General features: G+C 37.4%; 1 protein-coding gene across 1 annotated transcript in view; it reads right to left on the bottom strand.

Moving 5' to 3' along the window:
* The window catches only part of SVEP1 (sushi, von Willebrand factor type A, EGF and pentraxin domain containing 1), a 136,483-nt gene that overhangs the window by 33,787 nt on the left and 83,613 nt on the right, over positions 1-19,083 (bottom strand). Inside the window, exons 25-36 of the mRNA XM_016130010.2 lie at positions 16,930-17,087; positions 15,879-16,080; positions 13,861-14,036; positions 11,184-11,308; positions 10,110-10,233; positions 9,167-9,337; positions 7,995-8,168; positions 7,454-7,573; positions 6,443-6,619; positions 6,133-6,217; positions 5,311-5,502; positions 4,083-4,250 (exon numbers count right to left, since the gene is read on the bottom strand). Coding sequence (XP_015985496.2) covers positions 4,083-4,250; positions 5,311-5,502; positions 6,133-6,217; positions 6,443-6,619; positions 7,454-7,573; positions 7,995-8,168; positions 9,167-9,337; positions 10,110-10,233; positions 11,184-11,308; positions 13,861-14,036; positions 15,879-16,080; positions 16,930-17,087 — 1,872 coding nt within the window. The remainder of the gene's footprint in view (positions 1-4,082; positions 4,251-5,310; positions 5,503-6,132; positions 6,218-6,442; positions 6,620-7,453; positions 7,574-7,994; positions 8,169-9,166; positions 9,338-10,109; positions 10,234-11,183; positions 11,309-13,860; positions 14,037-15,878; positions 16,081-16,929; positions 17,088-19,083) is intronic.

Here is a 19,083-nt window from a genome sequence, read left to right as displayed (position 1 = left end):
CTAATTCACCAAGGCAATATTTAATAAAGATAAAATACATGGTTCTGCACATAGATTATAAAGAAAAATTGCACAAGTGGAAAACCTGGCTTAATGGCAGTCAATGTGAAAGACTTGGAGTTTCATTGAACGTAAGATGAATGAGTCAATGCTGACATCCTTAAAAGGGTTACTGCATTTCTAGAAACTCACTTATCTAGGAAGAAATGAAAGAAATATTTATCTTTTTAAATACCACGTATCAGTTCTTAGATTGGTGTTTTCATCTCTATTGTAGTTATATTCTAATTTGCACCTCTCCGGGTGCATTTGGCCTGTGAATGAATGCCCTGCTTGCCTTTGGATTGGACAAGGAAGAGACGAGAGGACAGGAAATATAGCCTTGGAGTTGAAACAGAGTAGTAGCTGAGTCTTTGGTATAAATCTATGTTCTAGAAGGATATTCATTAAAATGATATTCACTAGATAAAAACCGCCTAGAGGCTACTGATATGATAAGTGAAATTAATGTCTTTGGCAGTGCTCTGGGTGGAAAAGCAGAGTCTCTGCTAAGATATCAGTCCCTAAGCTGTACCTCATGTGGAATGAGGGTAGAATTTACACCACTCACTTTGTGTAGAAACTAATAAATGTAAAATTAGGTTCTTGGCTGGTGATATTCCTGGAGCTCTCGGTAGAGGAAAATAATCCACACACTCAGACCACAAGAAATTGTCATAAATAAAACAAGCCCTGTATACTATATTAACATAATCTGAAATTATAAAACATACACAACCATATTTTCTACCATAATGGATCAGCAGACAGACCAAACAGCAAGATTAGGGAACCAATAAATTGAGATAATACAAAATGGTCTAAAGTCTAAAAAATAATGTGAAATAAATGTTAAAATAATTAAGGTTAAAAAAACTCAAAACTTTATTTTTTAAAAAATGAGACCAGGAAAAATAAATAGAAATTCTAAAAATATAGAAAAAAATTAAATTAATAGAAATATCCAAAAGCAGATTATAGGTAGTAGAAAGAAAAAGTAAGGAACTGGAAGATATATGTGAGGAAATTAACCAAATGCAACACAAGTGTATAAAAACATGGGAAATGTTACATATTAATAAACACAGAAAATAGAAAGAAAAGGTCCAATATGTATCTAATAAGAACTATAGAAAGAGAGAAAGAGAAAGTAATGAAGAAGAAATATCTGATGTGAAAATGGATGAGGATATTTTAAAACTAGTGTAAGATGTCAATTCTCAGATATAAGAAGTGCAATGAATCCTGAACAAGATGAAAAATGATAAATACAGCATTAGTTATATCACAGAGAAACATCAAAGCAACAAAGACAAATTAAAAATAAAATAACTGAAAAGAAAAATATTACCTATAGAGGAACAACAATTCAACAAGAGCTTCTCAATCTCAGAACTATTAATATTTTGGACCAGACAGGTCTTTACTGCGAAGGGGCTCTCCTTGTTCATTGCAAGATATATGGCAGTATAACTGGACTCTATCCACTCGATGCCAGTAGCAATTGAGTGTGACAACCAAAAATGTCTCCAGACATTGTCAAATGTCTCTGGAAGGTAATACTGCTACTGGTAGAGAACCACTAAATTAGACTGATAATAGAATTCTCAATAGTGACATCAGAAGTCATAAGACTATGCAATAATATCTTCAAAATGTTTATGGGAAAAAAGTACGGACTTTTATATCCAGCTAAATTATAATTCAAGAGCAAGGGTAAAATACTATTATTTTCAGACAAAGATTGTATAGAACTCACTGACTCTCATTGAAAGAAAGAGGGAAAGAATATACTTCAAAATTAGAAACATTTAGTCCAAGAGGAAGGAGTGGGATACCAAAAAATGGTGATGAAGAGATTAATAAACATGTGAGTAAATCTAAGAAAGCATTGACTATATTAAAAATAACTAATTGTGAAAGTTGTAAAATAAGAGGAAAGTAATAATTTTTTTTATTTAGAAAAAATATAGGTGATTTGTGACTGTGTGCACCTTTTATTAATTTCATTAACTATTTAAGATAATTTTCCTCATATTACTAAAATGTCATTGCTTTATGGAGCAATGATGATGATGACACAGAAAATAAAAATATATTTATATAGTATTTCATGTCTTTATAAAGCATTTTTATAAAAATGGCCTCATACCCTTTAACAGTTATGTGATTTAGGTGGGCAGATTTGGTTTCCATCTTCTCAGTGAGAAAAAAGTTCCCAAAGAGTGTCTACTGGCCTAGACTAGAAGGAATATGTAAGATAATGTGAATCAATACCTTTATGTTTAACTATAAAGTGGGAATATTTATTCTGACAAACCCCCTTGACTACAGATCGCTACAGAAGGGAAAACATGAGATAATTCACATGATAGTCCTTTGAAAAATGTAAAACCCTCTACAAATATACACATTTGTTGTAATTTTCATTATTGTATTTAATGCTTCTTTTAATAAATTCCTTCTGTATAATATATAGACAACACACTAGGCAGACAGAACTTTTATGTGTAAGTGAATAATCTGTGATGAAAATAATACATGGTTTGTGCAGAAGAAAAATCTAAATTTTATATACAGCATGATCTTTGATACTAAAAATTACATATAAAGACAAAATTCTGGGAATAAATATAGTAAAATATCAGCATTTATTTTTGGGTAATTTAAAAAATAAACTTTTTATTTTTTAGTTTTATATGGTGATAATGCCTCACTTTTTAAATAAGAAAAAACCCAGAAGTTGTCAATATCAAGTTATTATTTGGGACATTTGCTAAGATTTCACAAAAATGATTAATCTTAAGTAGTTTTATGCGGTTTATTAGGAAGCAGTTTTTAAATGAATCCACCTACAAGGGGAGAGATGGAAGCATCAAAAGCTAACTCCTGCACTGATAGTTTAATACTAAAGTTTTTTTTTTTTTCCACTTAAGAAAGTGTTCAAGATTTGAGATCTCAGTCAGCTATTTATGTAAGTGTTTGAGACTAAAGAGCTTTGTGCCACAAAATGTTGTCGCCACCTGCTGGCATTCTTGTATTAGAGTGATGGTCTTCTGTCCACGGGAAATGAATGAACTTCAACTTCTATGATAGTACAAAAACTGTATCCTCTCGTTTGTGCTCCAATAATGGCAAATTTTGGTGAGTTTATTTATTCTTCTGGCTAGGCTAAGCATTGTATCATTTTATTCCTTGCAATATATATAAGAAGTATGAATCTTTAATGAACTAATTTTATGCAGGAGGACAATCAAAGCTTAGAAAGGTTATAAGATTTTCCCAAGGCCACACAGGTAGTGAGTGAATAATCGAGCTCAGATACAAATCCAGAAAATAGCAACTTTCAACCGTGTGAAAAACCACTGTGGTGAATCTGGAGTGCTAAAGCACTATTAATGGCGAAAATATTTACTGAGGAAGCAAGGGGGAAAAATAAGCAATGAAATGCTTAAAAGATTGCCTGGAATTCAATTATCCCTCAATTCTTTATTGCCTGTTTGATAGCCTAAGCAGATCACCAGCCCAGAGTGAACTCTTTCTTTGTACCTCACAGAGTTTTTGTGAGGATCAAATGTAATAATGAGTGTGAAAGCTCTTTGTAATCTGCTTCCTGGTTTTTCAAATTTTGAATTAAATGAGATCATTAAAAGTGTAAAAAACTGATTATCTGTTATTCTTACAGACATGTCATCTTTCTGTTATGGCTTAAATTTTTGCCCTTGAGTTTGCAGAGGATAAATACACAAATGCCTATTTAAATGTGCTCTTTGCATCTTTAATTGAAGTATAAAGGTATTTTCTATTGCATTGCCTGCCCAAAGTCGGTTGCTCAAGGCCTAATTTGATAAATTACTCTAATTCCAGGAAAACATTGATCCCAGGAGAATATGCTCCCCTTCCGCTGTCAGGAAATAAGAGTATAACACTGTCTTTGGCTTTGGCTGTTGGGAAATTTAATTCAGTGTTTGATGGAGCCCAGCTCCACAGTCACGGAGCATCCACTCCCTAGGCAGCTCCCAATGCTCCTTTTCCTTACTCACCCTTCTTTGCAAGTGTAAGTGACAGTGTTCCCAAAAGTGAAGTTACTTCCGTTGATGACAGCATCTTTGATGGCAGGCGGCTCTCCACATGAGACAAGATGACAGGTAGGGGGCGCTCTGTCCCAGCTGCCTGACGCTGAGCATTCAATGATGGGAGGGCCCTGTAAGCTAAAGGAAAGAATGATACCATCTCTTTCATTGGCTATTTATTTACTTCTGTGGAGATGAAATAGGAAGGACTTAGAAAAGACTAAGGGAATATAAATACATGAATATAAACTTTCTTCATATTTCATCGCCTTACACAAAAGCAAGGGAAATCTGAGTAGGTCCTTACTTTGACCCTTTAAAACTATGAAGAGCTAAAACAAGATAACAACTTGGTGCAAAATAAACTGTGCTCATTGGTAGCATTGTAGGGCACTCCAGACCTTGTGAAGAGGTTACTTAAATGAGAAGGGGTTAACAGGCCAGCTAGAATCCAGTGGTAAGGGAGACAGCCGCCCAGGATAACTGAGACAGTCATGGTAACTGAGGACAAAGGGCACTGTCATTGTCAGGAGCCTGGGATCTGAACTGTGTTGCCCATGACTCTGCTCTCTGGTCTTCCTTTAATTTCTCAAAGCTCGCATTCTGTGGCATGGCTTATCCACCTTTGCTTGCCAACCTGATTCTGACTGACTGTATTAATCACTCCTCTGTCTGTTCACTTGATCTGTTTCCATCCAGATTTGTTGGTCAAGTTTCTGATCACAGCCTTACTCCTTATATTGTCCCTTCTGTTCGAACACACACACACACACACACACACACACACACACACACACACACACCACCTCCCCTCCCCCCATTAGTCAAATTAACCTCTTACAGTATTAGGGACCCAGGCCTTATATAACATCCCATGTGATGCTAAGTGTAAGCTTGGTAAGTCATTTACCAAAAAATACAGGCATCGTCTTATGCTTCACAACAACTTTTTGCTTTCATGTTGAATGTCCAAGTGTTTATAGCAATTGAACTAGAGCTCCTAAAGTCAAAGTCAGATGGAATACTTCCTGGGCATTTACTCTGAGCGAGGCCTCAGGAAGCATGCAAATTTGAGAACACCTTTTCCATTTAGAAACTAGTATGGAAAGTCAGCCACTCACATGCAAATGAAATCTAATGAATAAATAATGACTAACGAGGTACTACAAGAATCTTGGCTGGTATCTATAGACTTTACCTGTATCCACTCTCACAGGAATATGATGCAGTAGAAAGGTAGGTAAGCCCACTCAAAATATATTTCCCATGATTTATGTTTTCGGGGCTAGAACACTTGACCAGTTCACATGCAGGAGGAGAATGACTCCAAGAACCACTAGCAAGACAGGATGACTCTTTATCACCCTCCAAAGTGTATCCTTTATTACATCTAAAGAAGATAAACAAAAATTACAGAATATAATATTATTTTGCCTAATTTTATCTGTGCCCAAAACTCTAAAAATATTGAGAATTTACTCATATTAGAAGAGATTTTTTTTTTCTTACTGATAATGCATTGAAATTATTTTTTTTAAGGTTCAATAGTGTAAATCCTCCCTACAGGGATCTTACTGGGTGACAAGTAAGACAGATTTAAGGATCTGGCTTGCCTCCAGTTTGTGTCATGGATTAGTAGCTACAACCAGAAAATTCTCGGTTTGACAGTGGTCTGGTCTAGTATAAGTCCCTGAAATACTGGGTTTGGAGCCAAAGCTCCAGGTTACAACCAAGAATATTCATTAGTTTGCAGGGCCTTCTTGCATGGCATCCATTCTTAGAACACCTCACGAAGTGCTGGTGGCCACAATAGGTTACTCACCAGGGGATTTAAGGATTCCAGCTATAACTACTATTAAATTATTGGGTTCAATTTCTTCATATTACACATAATTCAATTAATTCCATATTATTTCAAAGGCATGCTCTGAGATTATTCTTCCCCTTGTCTTCTGGTATTCTATCACTGCCAGTATGTTATCAATAACCTCTACATATAATTTTAATCTTGGACACTTACCTATATATTACTTTACTGCCATAGGTGAATGCTGATCCGTCAATGCCACCATTTTCCGGAATAGCTGGTGCACTGCAGGAAACAGCTTAGAGGAGGAGAAATAAAAAGCATTGCTTTTCTTAGCTAGTGTGTGCAAAAATCTTTAAAAGTTCAAGGGCAGCTCTAGGTTTTCTTGTCATGTTTAAAGATGAGCCTAATAGTTGGGTTTTAAACATAAAGAATACTGATATAACATAACACTTGACATTTCTACACCTTAAATTTCTGAGATTTCCAAACACTACGCACACAAAAAATTTACTAAGCGTACCTTCACAATGTGGTATCAGATGACTCCATTCTCCAGACTCCAAACACGTGATTTCGGTTACTCCCATCAGCTGGTGTCCTTCTTCACATGAAAATGTGACTTGGGCACCCACTGTGTAAATCTCACCAAAAGAGTAACCATTTTCTGGGTTACCTGGAGACTTACATTTTATAGGTTCTTGAAAGAGAGAATGTTTTTGTGAGACAGGTGTACTTTTCAAACAAACCACAGACCATATGCCCCTATTATAGGCAAATTTAGAGTCAGTCACCACTTCTGGGAAGGTAAATAAGTTAAAGGGAAATTTAGGACTAGCTTTGAATAATAGGAGTGAATATAATACCTGAATTCTCAAAAGGAGAAGATATATTGATACAATCACTCTAAAGATGATTTTGGTTATAAAAGCCAAGGACGTTAAATAAAACCCTCTCTAAAAGCAAGTGCAATTACAAGACTTGATTTTGAGAGTTCCTCTTTACCTTCTTTATTGTTTTCTACTATTTGCTTTCTCACAATAAATGAAGAAAGACACTGATGGATTGAGAGATGGGCCAGTATTCTAGATGTTATAAAAAAATACAGAGATGTGGTAAGGCAAGATGTCCATGTTTTTCAATGGTATAATTCTGTGTGACTGAGGCAGAGGAAAGGTTCTGATGGTAAAGATGTGATGAAGCCTCTTTGCTCTGATTGAAGCAGTGGAAGCCATTGCTTATATTTCTAAATTCACTCTTATTATTCTTCTACTCTGTAGGCATTTCGTCAACATTCTGGTGATGCAGCTGCCCCTCAGTTTTGTTTTTTTCAGAAACTGGAAGTTGAGAGAGGCACAATGCTAATTAAAAGCACCTTTAGTTGTTATTTTCATGTCTTTTTAAAGATGGTTTATCTTCTCATTCTCCCCTTTGAAGTTTAAAATATTGTCTTTTTAAAAAATAACACATTTAAAATATGTACTTGGATAAAAAAAATTGAATTAGACTTCCCAATTATACACATACTAGTTACCTGCACAGTTTTTACCATCTCCCGTGTAGGGTGGGATGCATCTACAAATGTAGGATCCATTTGTGTTTAGGCAGGAAGCATGCTCACTGCAGTCTGAGCCAACCGCACACTCATCAACATCTAAAATGAAGACAGATCACCAATAGTAAAGTTGATTTTCCTTATGCACCAAACATTTGTTTATACTTTTAAATCATTACAAGTCACTTAATGTATAAAGCTACATTATTTTTACATTTAAATATAATAGTCATAATCACATTGCAAATATTCAAGAAAAGCTATTATTTCCCTAGTTAATAGGTAGGTAAGTAGAAGAACCAAAAAAGATAAAGATACCCTTAATGGGGAGCCTGGTGAAAATTTAAAACATTTTTGGCTCCTCTATGGACAGCTGCTCTACCACTATGGTTTGCCCAGAGCTTACTGGGATGAGATGAAGTTAACAAAGAATGTCATGAGAGAGCCTGAGGAATGTGGGATGACTGTTTCCCATAGAGTTTAAGTAAACCAAGACAGAAATTGCCAAGATTTATCTCACCGAGGCATGATGGTGAAATGCCATTCCAGCTCCCATTATCCGTACAGAACATCCTCGAATCACCCAACAAATAGTAGCCATTGTTGCACTGGTACGTCACTGTGCTGCCAGCATGTAAGTCATCAGCTGAACAAAAGCCATTTTCCAAAGGGGGTGGCACTCCACAGCTAATGCCTGAAATGTGACCAGGAAGAACACAACTACATTAGGAACAAAATGCTCAAAGGATATTTTATTTATATTAATCTAGTAGCCAAGTTAAGCATGAATTTTTCATTGCATACAAATATTAGACTGAGAGTACTCCAGGGGTGCTAGCAGGCTGTAGCCATACTTGTGCCCTCAGCATCTAGCATTTTGCTGGCTTATAGTGGGCATGCAATTCGTTCATTTAGAGAATATTTATGGAGGTCCTGCTACCTGCTAGACACTGTCCTAAAGGCTCAGGTTACAGTAATGAGCCAAACATACAAAATCTCTCTCTTATAGAGCTTACAATGTAGCGAGAATAGAGAGACAAGAAACAGATAAATATGTGAAATGTCAGGTGGGAATAGATCCCCCTGTCTACAACAGCGATCTTGCTTTTACCCAAAACCCTCACTTTGCATTTTTCCACCCTGCTTTATTTTTCTTCACAGCCCTTAATTTTGGCCCTTGTTGTTCTTATTTACCACAATTAAGTAATATTAAATTTACATGTTATTTTCTGCTTTTCCCACTACCACGTAAACCCCATAAGAGAGAGACTTTTAATCCAACTGCGCATCTCCAGAATTCAGATCAGTGTCTAGTACATATGAGGGACTTTAAAAATTCTTGAATAAATGAATGAATGAATACACCCAACTCAAGAGATCTCTTCCTGTTTTCCAACCCAGCGATGAACCATCTCCCCTTGCATTTAGGCTTCATGGCTGTCTTTCCCCCCAATCCAGTTCCTTGTACCACCTGGGGTGCATTCACAGGTGGTGGTCTCTTTGGATCTTCATCTCCCACCACTCTGTGGTGCCCAGTACACATGGTACACTGCACAAAGGAAGTATTCAGTGAATACTTGCTATGTTTGCCACTGTAAAGTGTCTAGCTTTTATCAAGCTTTCCTGAAAAGCGTTTTTATAACTAAGTATTTTTCAAGAGCTATTGAAACGCCTCCAACAAAGGCAGCTCACGTTCACAACGAGGGAGGGGTTGTGTCCACTGTCCTTGATTCAGACAGTACTGCACAGGGTTCCCGACCATCTGGAAGCCTCGATCACAGAACAGAATGATTTTGGAGCCTGGTTTTAAGTTTGCTGATACAGTGCGCAGATGAGGCACCAATCCTTCCAAGGGTGGGCAATCTGAGGGCAGAGATCACAGGTACAGAGCTTGTCAGCAACAGACTAGAGCATCACCAGATCAAGGACTTCAAAGGGCATGTTGTACCAGCATCTGAAAACCACTCTGATGATATTAAAATCACTGGCAAGCAAAATTACTAGAAAAAAACCAGCTTGAGTCAACAAATGACTTTTCCTCTTTCAGTAGAAGTTTGCTGAATATGAATATTTTCTAAAGGAAAAATAGCGTTTTAGGAATTTAATGAAATGTTCTTATAAGTCATCAAAAACCATGAATTCTAAGACATCCTCAGAGATTTAAGTACAGAATTTTATGGGACAATTTTGATCACTCAGAGTTTGACAACTCAGTGTGCGGGTTGTAATGTCCACTGCCATTCTCTGTGTGCCATCTGCCACATCTGTGGTAGCTAGGAAGCATAGGGAGCACGGAGCAGAGGGAGGACCCATCTGAAACAAGAGGACAGAACTTCAGGGGGCGTTTAAAAGATTTACCACATCCCTCCTCTCATCCTGTGCTCCTTATCTTATTTTATCTTTGTTCAATTTTATTCCAGAGTTAATTTGTACCTTGTTATACAGAATGCATTTAAATATTAAAAAGGCAATAAATCCTTTGGAAGAAGGCAGGGTGAAAATGGATTACTAGTTAAACAACGGAGTGCCAGGCACACACTGACCAACATAGAATTTCGAACTGTCTCCTTTTGAAAGGAGAAAACCCAAGGGTAGCCGAGAGACAGCAGAGTCTATGGAAGAAGGAAACTCTCACCAGAACAGAATACGCTCTTGAAATCAACCTTCACTTTCCCCACAATTCCCGACAAGAAATCAGACCAGGCTAACACGTTTCCTTTACTGAGGTCCTCTGGGCACGAGGTAGCCAACGATTTCACCTGAAAGTTTAAAAACACATCTTTAGATAAACATTAGTTATTTCATTGAGACAGAGTTGTTATATCTTAATTTAGTCCTATTAAAAGCATTTGCAGATTTTAAAGGGCGAGGGTAGAGGGAAGCAGACTTTTGTATGATATGATTTATGGGCAACAGGAAAGTTCACCTTCCTCTCTCCTCCACCTCCATCGTTCCCTTCCTCAAATATTTCGTGGTTACTGGAAATTTTGAAATTTTATGCACAAAATTTGTCTAAATCTTGGCAGTTTGTTAAGGTGTTGTAGAGGTTCCCTCTCTCCATTCTCCTGTTTTCTATCTCTGATCTAAAATTGAGGATATGAAGGCTTAGACAAGTTCTGCACTGTAATAATAAGAGTAAACATTTATTAAACTTTTACTCTGTGCCAAAAAATACCGCAGTGGTATATGCAGGATTATGTTATATCTTACGCAAGCTCCACTATGCAGTTCTGTTTGTTTATCTTTCACAGATAAGAAAACTGAAGCTTTGAGAGAAGGAGTAACATGTTCAAAATTATTGCCATGAGTTCGTGGTAAAACTGGGATTTGAACCCAGGCCAGAAATGCAGATTTTAACCACTAGCTCATCTATTACTCTTTCTGTGTGTGATCTTGTGCCAGCCCTAAATTTCTGCATCTTTAGTCATAGGGGGGTTTGAAGTATTATTCTCTATGATTCTTTCCAGCTCTGAAATTACATGATTTTATAAAATAATCATGCCCAATAAAATATAAAAACATCACCAAGAAACTGAAAAGGAGATTTATTGAAAGCTACTACAGATAACCTGTGCCTTAGTCCACGACCATAGCATCAAATGAAAATCCAGAGGTTGCAATAAGATATGGCATCATTAGGCTGTTCACATTTTCACTAGGTTTGTACCTTTGCATCTCATTACTGTCATACACTGAAAATGGAATTGACCTGCTGTGGAGACAGGACATAGTCCCAGAGGTTGAGCTGGCTTATGGAGCCCACAAAAGACTCAGCTGGGTTGAATCCCTCTCCTCTTTTGTCTTGTTCTTGCCCAAGAACTAATGTACCACCACCTAAAGAGAGAAGGAGAGAAAAAAAGGAGAAAAACTGGCCCAATTATTTATTATTCCTAAAATACTAACTTAATGAAAGCACAGCCAATATAAATGTAACAGGGAAAATTATTGAGAATATAAATTATTTATATCTACCACATGCTTTATCGATAAGGACAAATGCAACGTTTTACATAGCACCTTAAAAATAGTTGGAGGGAATTTAGAATATTAGATCAGATTAATAAATTTTAACATAATCTATATGTATACATGTATACATGCATATAATACTCAGTCGACAAAGTAGGTAGGTCCTATTTTGCCTTCATTCTTCTACGAAATGACCCTCCATGACAGACTATCAGTTGCTGCTCTTTATCTTCTTATTCTTAAGCCTACGATGCTTAACTTTCTATCACCAATTCCAAGGAAGCTTCTAAAGTTGTCAGTGGCCACCTAATTGCCACATCTAATGGAAACTCTTCAATATGCACCTCTGGCGACTTCCCTGTATCATTTGTTTCTACCAACCATTTCGCGCTATTAAACTGTCTTTCCTGGTGCACTGGACTGTCTTTGTCTGTTCCTCTAGAGTGACCCTCCACCCACCTCCACTCTGTTTGGGGCCCCCAATGGTTGACACCTATGGACCGACTGAACCATCTGGTTTTCATGTTCCTCTGGCTTCTGTTTGTGTCTGGCCAACGGAAGGACCGGCAGAGGTAAGAAAGTGGGGTGACAGAGGAGTTTAGTTTCCTGCATACTTTCCTCCCAGGCAACAGATACCAGTGGCCGTTTTCTTCTAATACCATTGCTCCTGCTGGGAGATTTCTCTCCATTACTTCAGGTTTGCCTAAATTCTGTCAACAACTCCTACTCCTTGTCACTTCATGTCACTCCCACCCCTCGTGACTTTCCATTGCTGCCAGTCACAGGGTATTTTACTATCACGTTTTGGTTCTTCTTAATCCTGCTCATTCTTTTGAAAATAGTCCCCTCATTAACCTCTTTAGTTATCCTCCCGGTGTGTGCCCCATTTCCTGCCAGGAGCCTGATTGATTCCACTCAGCTTCCATGACAGCATCATCTGCTGGTTCTCCTTGAACCTTTCTGCTCATTCTCAGTCTCCTTTCTCAGCCTGCCTCTTAGATGCTGATGTGCCCAGGATTCCAGCTGGCTTCCTCTCTTCTTCCTCTAACTACTCTCCCTATCTGCTCTCACTCGCCTGCCAAGCAACGTCTGTTGAGCCCTCTTTCATCACTTCCCAACCTACATCTTTTTCTTATAAAGTTAACAATTAAAAATTAACATGCGTAAAAATATTGAAAAAAAAATAAGTATAAAGAATTATTCCTACCCAGAACTAATGATTTAACAGTTGTATTTCCCTCTAGGTTATATTTTTATTACTTTTTTTAGTGTGTGTGTGTGTGATATATTAAAACACACAACTGAAGATCATACTATATGTGATGTTTAAATCTTGCTTTTCTTCTTGAATACAATGTTCTCATCTCATGAGTTTTAAGAGCCATTTTATTTTATCATATGAATGTACAACAATCCATAATTTGCTTAATTAATTTAACAACTAACTCTTATTGGATAAACTGAGACAAATATACTGATACATAAATATTTGATTCCTATTAGTTGAAATGTTGGTTGCATGTAGAATGTTTCTCTAAGGCTTTTGATAAAAGTTTCTAAGTTGCTGTCCAGAAAGGTTGTATCAATTTTCACACTTGCCAGCACTCTGTAAGAGTGTCCACCACACTCTGAATCCTTGCCAATCACACCTTACCATTAAAAACAACTTTGTCAATTTGACATAAAATCATCCTAGCCTATGTTTTTAGCTGCATATATTCCTATGAATGGAATTCAAACTCATTATCTCTAAAGTAAAACACAGAACATTCGCCCACCTGATAATGCCACTTTCTGTTGTAACACTCGTTTTCATATTTACTATAAGAAACTGCCAACCATTCCTCCTCATATGATATATGCCATAGAAGGATCTGGATAGAGCAAGCTTATTGCCATGTACAATGCTAATAACCCTGAATTACCTAATACTTTGGTGTTCCTTCAAACTAAAACTATGAATATTTTTCTAAAAGAATTTTCAGAAGGGAGTTTGAGTTTTATTGGGAAAAGAGCATAAAAGACAGATAGTTACTCGGAGTGCTCTAGCCTGCATGCTGGATGTACTTGTATACTATGTATGCTGATCGCAAAACAAAATAAAACCAACAAATAAAAAACACCAGCAATTAATCTCCTTGGAAAATAGTTGAGTAACCACCTATTGTTAGTTCAGCACATTTCTTGGTAGTCTTAATAAAGACCCAAAAGGCATTTTTTACACAGAGAGTCACAGTTCACCTAAGAATAGCTTCTAGTATTAACAGTCTGGATAATCAGGGGGTAGTAAATAAAAGAGATAACTATTGATCTTTGTCTAAAACCAGACGACAAAGCTAGCACATGTGATGTTCATCTAATCACCATCACTTCTAGCATCTAACAGAATTATATTCCTTTTGCTAAGTAAGACATACCAGGTATGGCTGCACCAACAGAGAGGCCCACACCACCATCAGACAACTTCCCATCAATATAGACTTTCCAGGCTCCATCAACACTCGTCCAAGTGATTGCAATATGATGCCAACTTCCGTCATTCACAGAGGGACAGTCTGTTATTCTTTCTTTGCCATTCACATAAAGAACCCAGCTGTAGAAAGATTCCAGGGGACAGTCATCAGTCATATGCTGTAATCTCATCTGAGGGCATGTTACTTTTTTTTTCTTTTTCTTTTTCTTTTTTTTTTTTGTGGGTAAAGCACTTCATATAAAACCATTTCTTCCTTTTCTCTACTTGGTCATATTTCACAGAAGCAGATTTGATTTACTAATTACGCTTTATTGTAGCTCATGGGAAATTTGTTTGTGTTTTTTTTTTAGACACTGAGGAGTAGGAAAAAAGTCTTGAGATGAGCTGAGAGAAGTTGGTCCAATTTGAGACAATTCACCAACTGTCTGTTCTGGAGAGAGTCAGGAATGGAAGGAATGAGAGTTGCGCAAACATCGGACTGGTCGCCTTCCTCTAGAATGAGTGATCCTAAAACCAGGAAGAAACTCTGGAGTGTAAGTTCTGTCTCTCAGTTGCCAAGGCAGTTACATGGGAGACAAAGCATGTGGATCCAAAGAAAAGAATAAATGAAACTGAACAAGGATGACCAATCACTGGAAGGTTCCAACAATCACGTCACTTAGGAGAATGTCAAAGATAATAAGCAGTTAAAAGGGAAATGTCTTCAAAAGCAAACGGAGAAAAAAGACTAGGAAAAATTGATAAGGAAGATAAGAATTCATTGACTACTTCTCAGCCCTTATTCAAAGATCTTTATGATGCAATAACATTTTTAGAATGTTCACTGTTTCCCCCCTGTGTTTTTCCTATTTTCCTTCTCCTATTCAAGCAGGTGACAAATTCTCTCAATTTATTTGCTTCAGGGGAGGTTTTTTTTTGTTTTTTTGTTTTTGCCAATTTCTTGGATTTTGGTTCTGAAAGTTCAAGCCCACTAAGACGAATAGGGGTTGAGAATAGACAGATTTCCACCAGAACAGTGACAGTGCCATGTACTGAGGAAAAGCCCCAGTGGATCTTTGAGGCTGCCAACCTGTTCGGTAGCAATTAGCTGCAAATTTAGGTGTATCTGAGAGGAAAAGGTCATGTGGTAAACCATAGAATCTAACTCGGTTAAAGGTTAAACCTCAGCTCTGCTAAGGATTCCACATGCGGCAAAGAGCGGTGGTTCCAAAGGAACCACAGGCTGAAGCAACAGACAGCTCAGTGATAAGCAATGTGGACAGATGACCAGTGATGGAGTTTGTGATCTTAAGCAAAACTCTGTGGGTTTCAGATAATCTATAAGACTCTAAGATAGGAAAAGCACTCCATAGTGATAGAAAGCAGAGAAGCAACTAAGGTCGAGTGTCCTGACAGCCCAGAGGGAGGTTGTCCTACAACTGGAATTGATCCAAAAAGAAAAAATAGAAATGTCATCGTGCACACCTGAGTTTGAAGACTGACTCATATTCAACACATGTGTCTCCCATGGATCGACAGTGTCACTGACATCCCTTGACCCTTGGAGGCCCTAATATGTAAAAGAAGGAACACTAGCCTTAAGAGTCAGAGTTTGAGATGTGGCTCTGCCACTCCCATGGTATGACATTTAGGGCAAATCATTTAGTTTCTTTGAAACTGTTTTACTAAATGTAAAATGCACATGAGTTTCTCAGATCATCGTGAAGATCAAATGAAGTATTTAGCAAATACTAGTGCTTAATAGAATACCAAGAAAACAGTAAATAGCAAAATACAATACATGTTTAAGGTGTTATCACTAAACTTTGTCTTCTCATAGAACCTGCCCAAATATGCTCTATTTGATTATTGTCACACTGCTGTCCTGCTGGAGCATCTGATGCTCCCACTCCCCTGTCCCCAATGTCAGTTCTAACTTGGTGCCAACATAAGGTCCAAAGCACAGATGGCATTTCTGCTTACCCATTATAATCAGTCAGGAGGAAAGTATTATCACTGCCATTCTCAAGGGCATAGGAGATCGGAGTTCCATAGTTGTTGTTGTCAGAGGACATCATCCAGAATGTGCACGTGACAGCGTGGAGAGATGGAAGCATGTTGTCGAGCAGGACGTAACCGTAGGTAGCAGAAATTTCAAAATCCAAGTTAAAACCCATGGACTGTTCTGCAACAAATAAGGAGAGTGTGCAGGTCATGGCACTTGTGAGGCACGTCTCAGTTGTCTAAGGTAAGCAGCAGGTACGCAGCACTATTGTCAAGGAAGCCATTTCAGTAGATATGATGATCTGAGAAGCAGTTTCAAAACTGAACATACATTATTTACAAAATATAGAACACTTTCTTTTAAATAAAATAGAGAGTAGCTGAGATAGGGAAAGTACTCAGTAGTGAGAGGAAGCAGAGAAACGGGGAGTAGTGGAAAGTAGGGTGGGATTAGGGAGTTATTAAGGGTGAGAGACACGGAGGCATCTCTGATGCTGCCGAGAATGACTCAGCAGAGTGGTGTAATTGATGCAGGTGAGAAGGAGGGGTGAGTGTAAGGACACCCTTCCGTCCCTACTCAGGGCTCTGGCTCTTCTCTCTTTCATGATCAATTCAGCTCTGCCCCAATCTTGCATACTTCACTCAATAAAACAAAAGTCCTACCGTTAGAAGACTCCAATGCCCTGAGAAAGAGGTTTTCGCATTGATTCTCAAACATGCCCATGGCCTTTGACCTCTGTGAGCAAGTGGCTTATCAATGTGTCCCGCCTAAACATGTAGACTGTGACATGTTCAGCTGATATGGCTGAATTCAATTTTCTCCATTCCCCCCTTACATCTCTAAGTTTCAATTTCCTCACTTGTGCTATTGGGGATAAAATTACCTAGTTTACTGGATGGCTTTGAGGATGAAATAAGTACAAAATGCGTGGTTTGGGGTACATAGGTGATGCTCAGTGCAGGTAAAAATAGACACTTATTATATCACTATATTTAGTCTTGTTATTGATAACATTGAGATCATATATACCTGTTTCACACCTGCTGCCTGAAAATCCTGGCCGACATTTACAAATGTATGAGTTTAATTGATCCACACAGGTGGCCTGATTTCTACATGGGTTAGACTGACACTCGTTGATGTTCAGTTCACAGTGTGGCCCCGTGAAGCCTGCTATGCATTGGCACCTGAAAGAAAACAAATGTCACAATTAGAAGGGCTGCAGGATGTCTCCCATTTATGATGACGTGTCTCAAAGGACTTTGAAAATCGCAATGCTGAAACACATCTTCCACATTAAAACATAGATTTAAATGTTATTTTTTTCTAGTTCATCTAATTAAACCTATTTAAGACAACGTGTATTTGAAGTGTTGTAGCAGCAAAAATAGAGTAGAACGCAGTTCTGGTCAAGGTGACGTATTATTCCCACACTGGGAATTTCTCTCCCCATAGAAGTGCTAGGAAAAAAATATAAAAAGTTTATATGCTGTTCTCAAGGCTTGACATATACTAATCAATCTTTATAACAATGAGGTGATATTAATACTCTCATTTTACAGATGAGTAAACTGTGGCTCAAAGAGGCCAATTTGCCCAAGTCCTCTTGTTACTAAGTAGTGGAGGATAATTTTAAATCCAGTCTAGTGCCTTGTTCTTAATCAGTATGCCAATCAGAACAAACCATTTAAACCCAACAGAATGGAAAGTAGATCTGATAATGTCGAATACTGACAAGGGTGTTGTGAAATGGGAAAACTCATACAGTGAGCAGAACACAAATTGACAATGTCAAGGGGATGTGAGGGTTTGCATTCTCAGAGCCCTGTCTATCCATCTCTAGTTATGTACTCTAGGAGATTATCGCATAGATGCACAAAGACACACGCAACAAATGTTCACAGCTGCATCATTTTAAATCTTTATGGAGAGGCGAATGGAAAAATAAACCATGGTATAATCATGCAATGGATTATTAATCAACATCTGAAGTGAGTAAACTATAGCCAAATGTATCAACTTTGATAATACATAACATTGAATGAAAAAAAATCACAATAGGATATATATAGTAGGATGCCATTTACATAATATGTAAAACAATACTATGCACGGTTTATGGAGTCTTATATATAGTAAAATATAAGGTCTGAATGAGAAAGATATACAGCACCTTTAGGACAGTGGTTACTACTGAGGGAGAAGAGGACTCTGTGTGCGTGCGTGTGCATGTCTGTGTGTCTGTGTGAGTGTGTGTATTGGGATACTCCAAATCTATCCTTAGAACTTATTCTTTAAAACAAAAGATGGGAATCAAATATGGCAAAACACTAAGGTTTGATAATTATCGTGATGAGTGGATGACTTTTATTATTCTTTGTAATATTCTGCACTTCTAAAATATTTCCGAATTAAAAAGCACTTGTCTAATAAATGGCAGTTAATATTGTTACTAGCACATTTATATGGAGACCTCTTTGACATTGGCCTAAAGATGACTAATATGAAAAAATGGTGTTTTGGGGTTTAAAAGAAAATTTGTTGTAATTGGGGGCGATCTTTACTGCATTCTCTGCATTTGATGATAAATCTGTTTTGGTCAGAATTTCATTCATTTTTATCTTCTCATGTTTGATATCATTATAGCAGTCCAATAACCTTGTCTACAAAATAGGTTCACCTTGGTGACAACTAATATTCCTTTTGAATTAGGAGAGTTTACCTTCGCCTGCCCTCTAGTTAGAATTTAGACAAATTTTGCAATAATCTATAGTTTTGATCATGGGGAGAATATTGATCTCTGCTGTTCATCTGGAAGTTTCTCATTGCCTATGGTTACGTGTAATACGCAGAAGATGTAAATGAAAAGATGTTACATATGATTTCATTTATATGTGGGATATAAAACTGAAAGCGAAAACAAACAAGACAGACAAAAACTCATAGACACGGATAACAGTTTAGTGGTTATCAGAGGGAAAGTGGGGGGGGAGGAGATAGATAAGGGTAAAGGTGGTCAAATATATGGTGACAGAAGGAAATTTAACTTTGTGTGGCGGACACATGATGTAATATACATATGACATATTACTGAATAATACACTTGAAACCCATATACTTTTATTAACCAATGTCACTCCCAATATATTTAATAAATAAATAAGCAAATCTGGTGGTGGGGGG

The sequence above is a fragment of the Rousettus aegyptiacus genome, unplaced genomic scaffold, assembly GCF_014176215.1.
Source record: "Rousettus aegyptiacus isolate mRouAeg1 unplaced genomic scaffold, mRouAeg1.p scaffold_m13_p_3, whole genome shotgun sequence".
In the NCBI taxonomy this organism is placed as follows: Eukaryota; Metazoa; Chordata; class Mammalia; order Chiroptera; family Pteropodidae; genus Rousettus; species Rousettus aegyptiacus.
The sequence above is the reverse complement of the archived record's forward strand: the minus strand, read 5'-3'. Positions and strand labels throughout refer to the sequence as shown.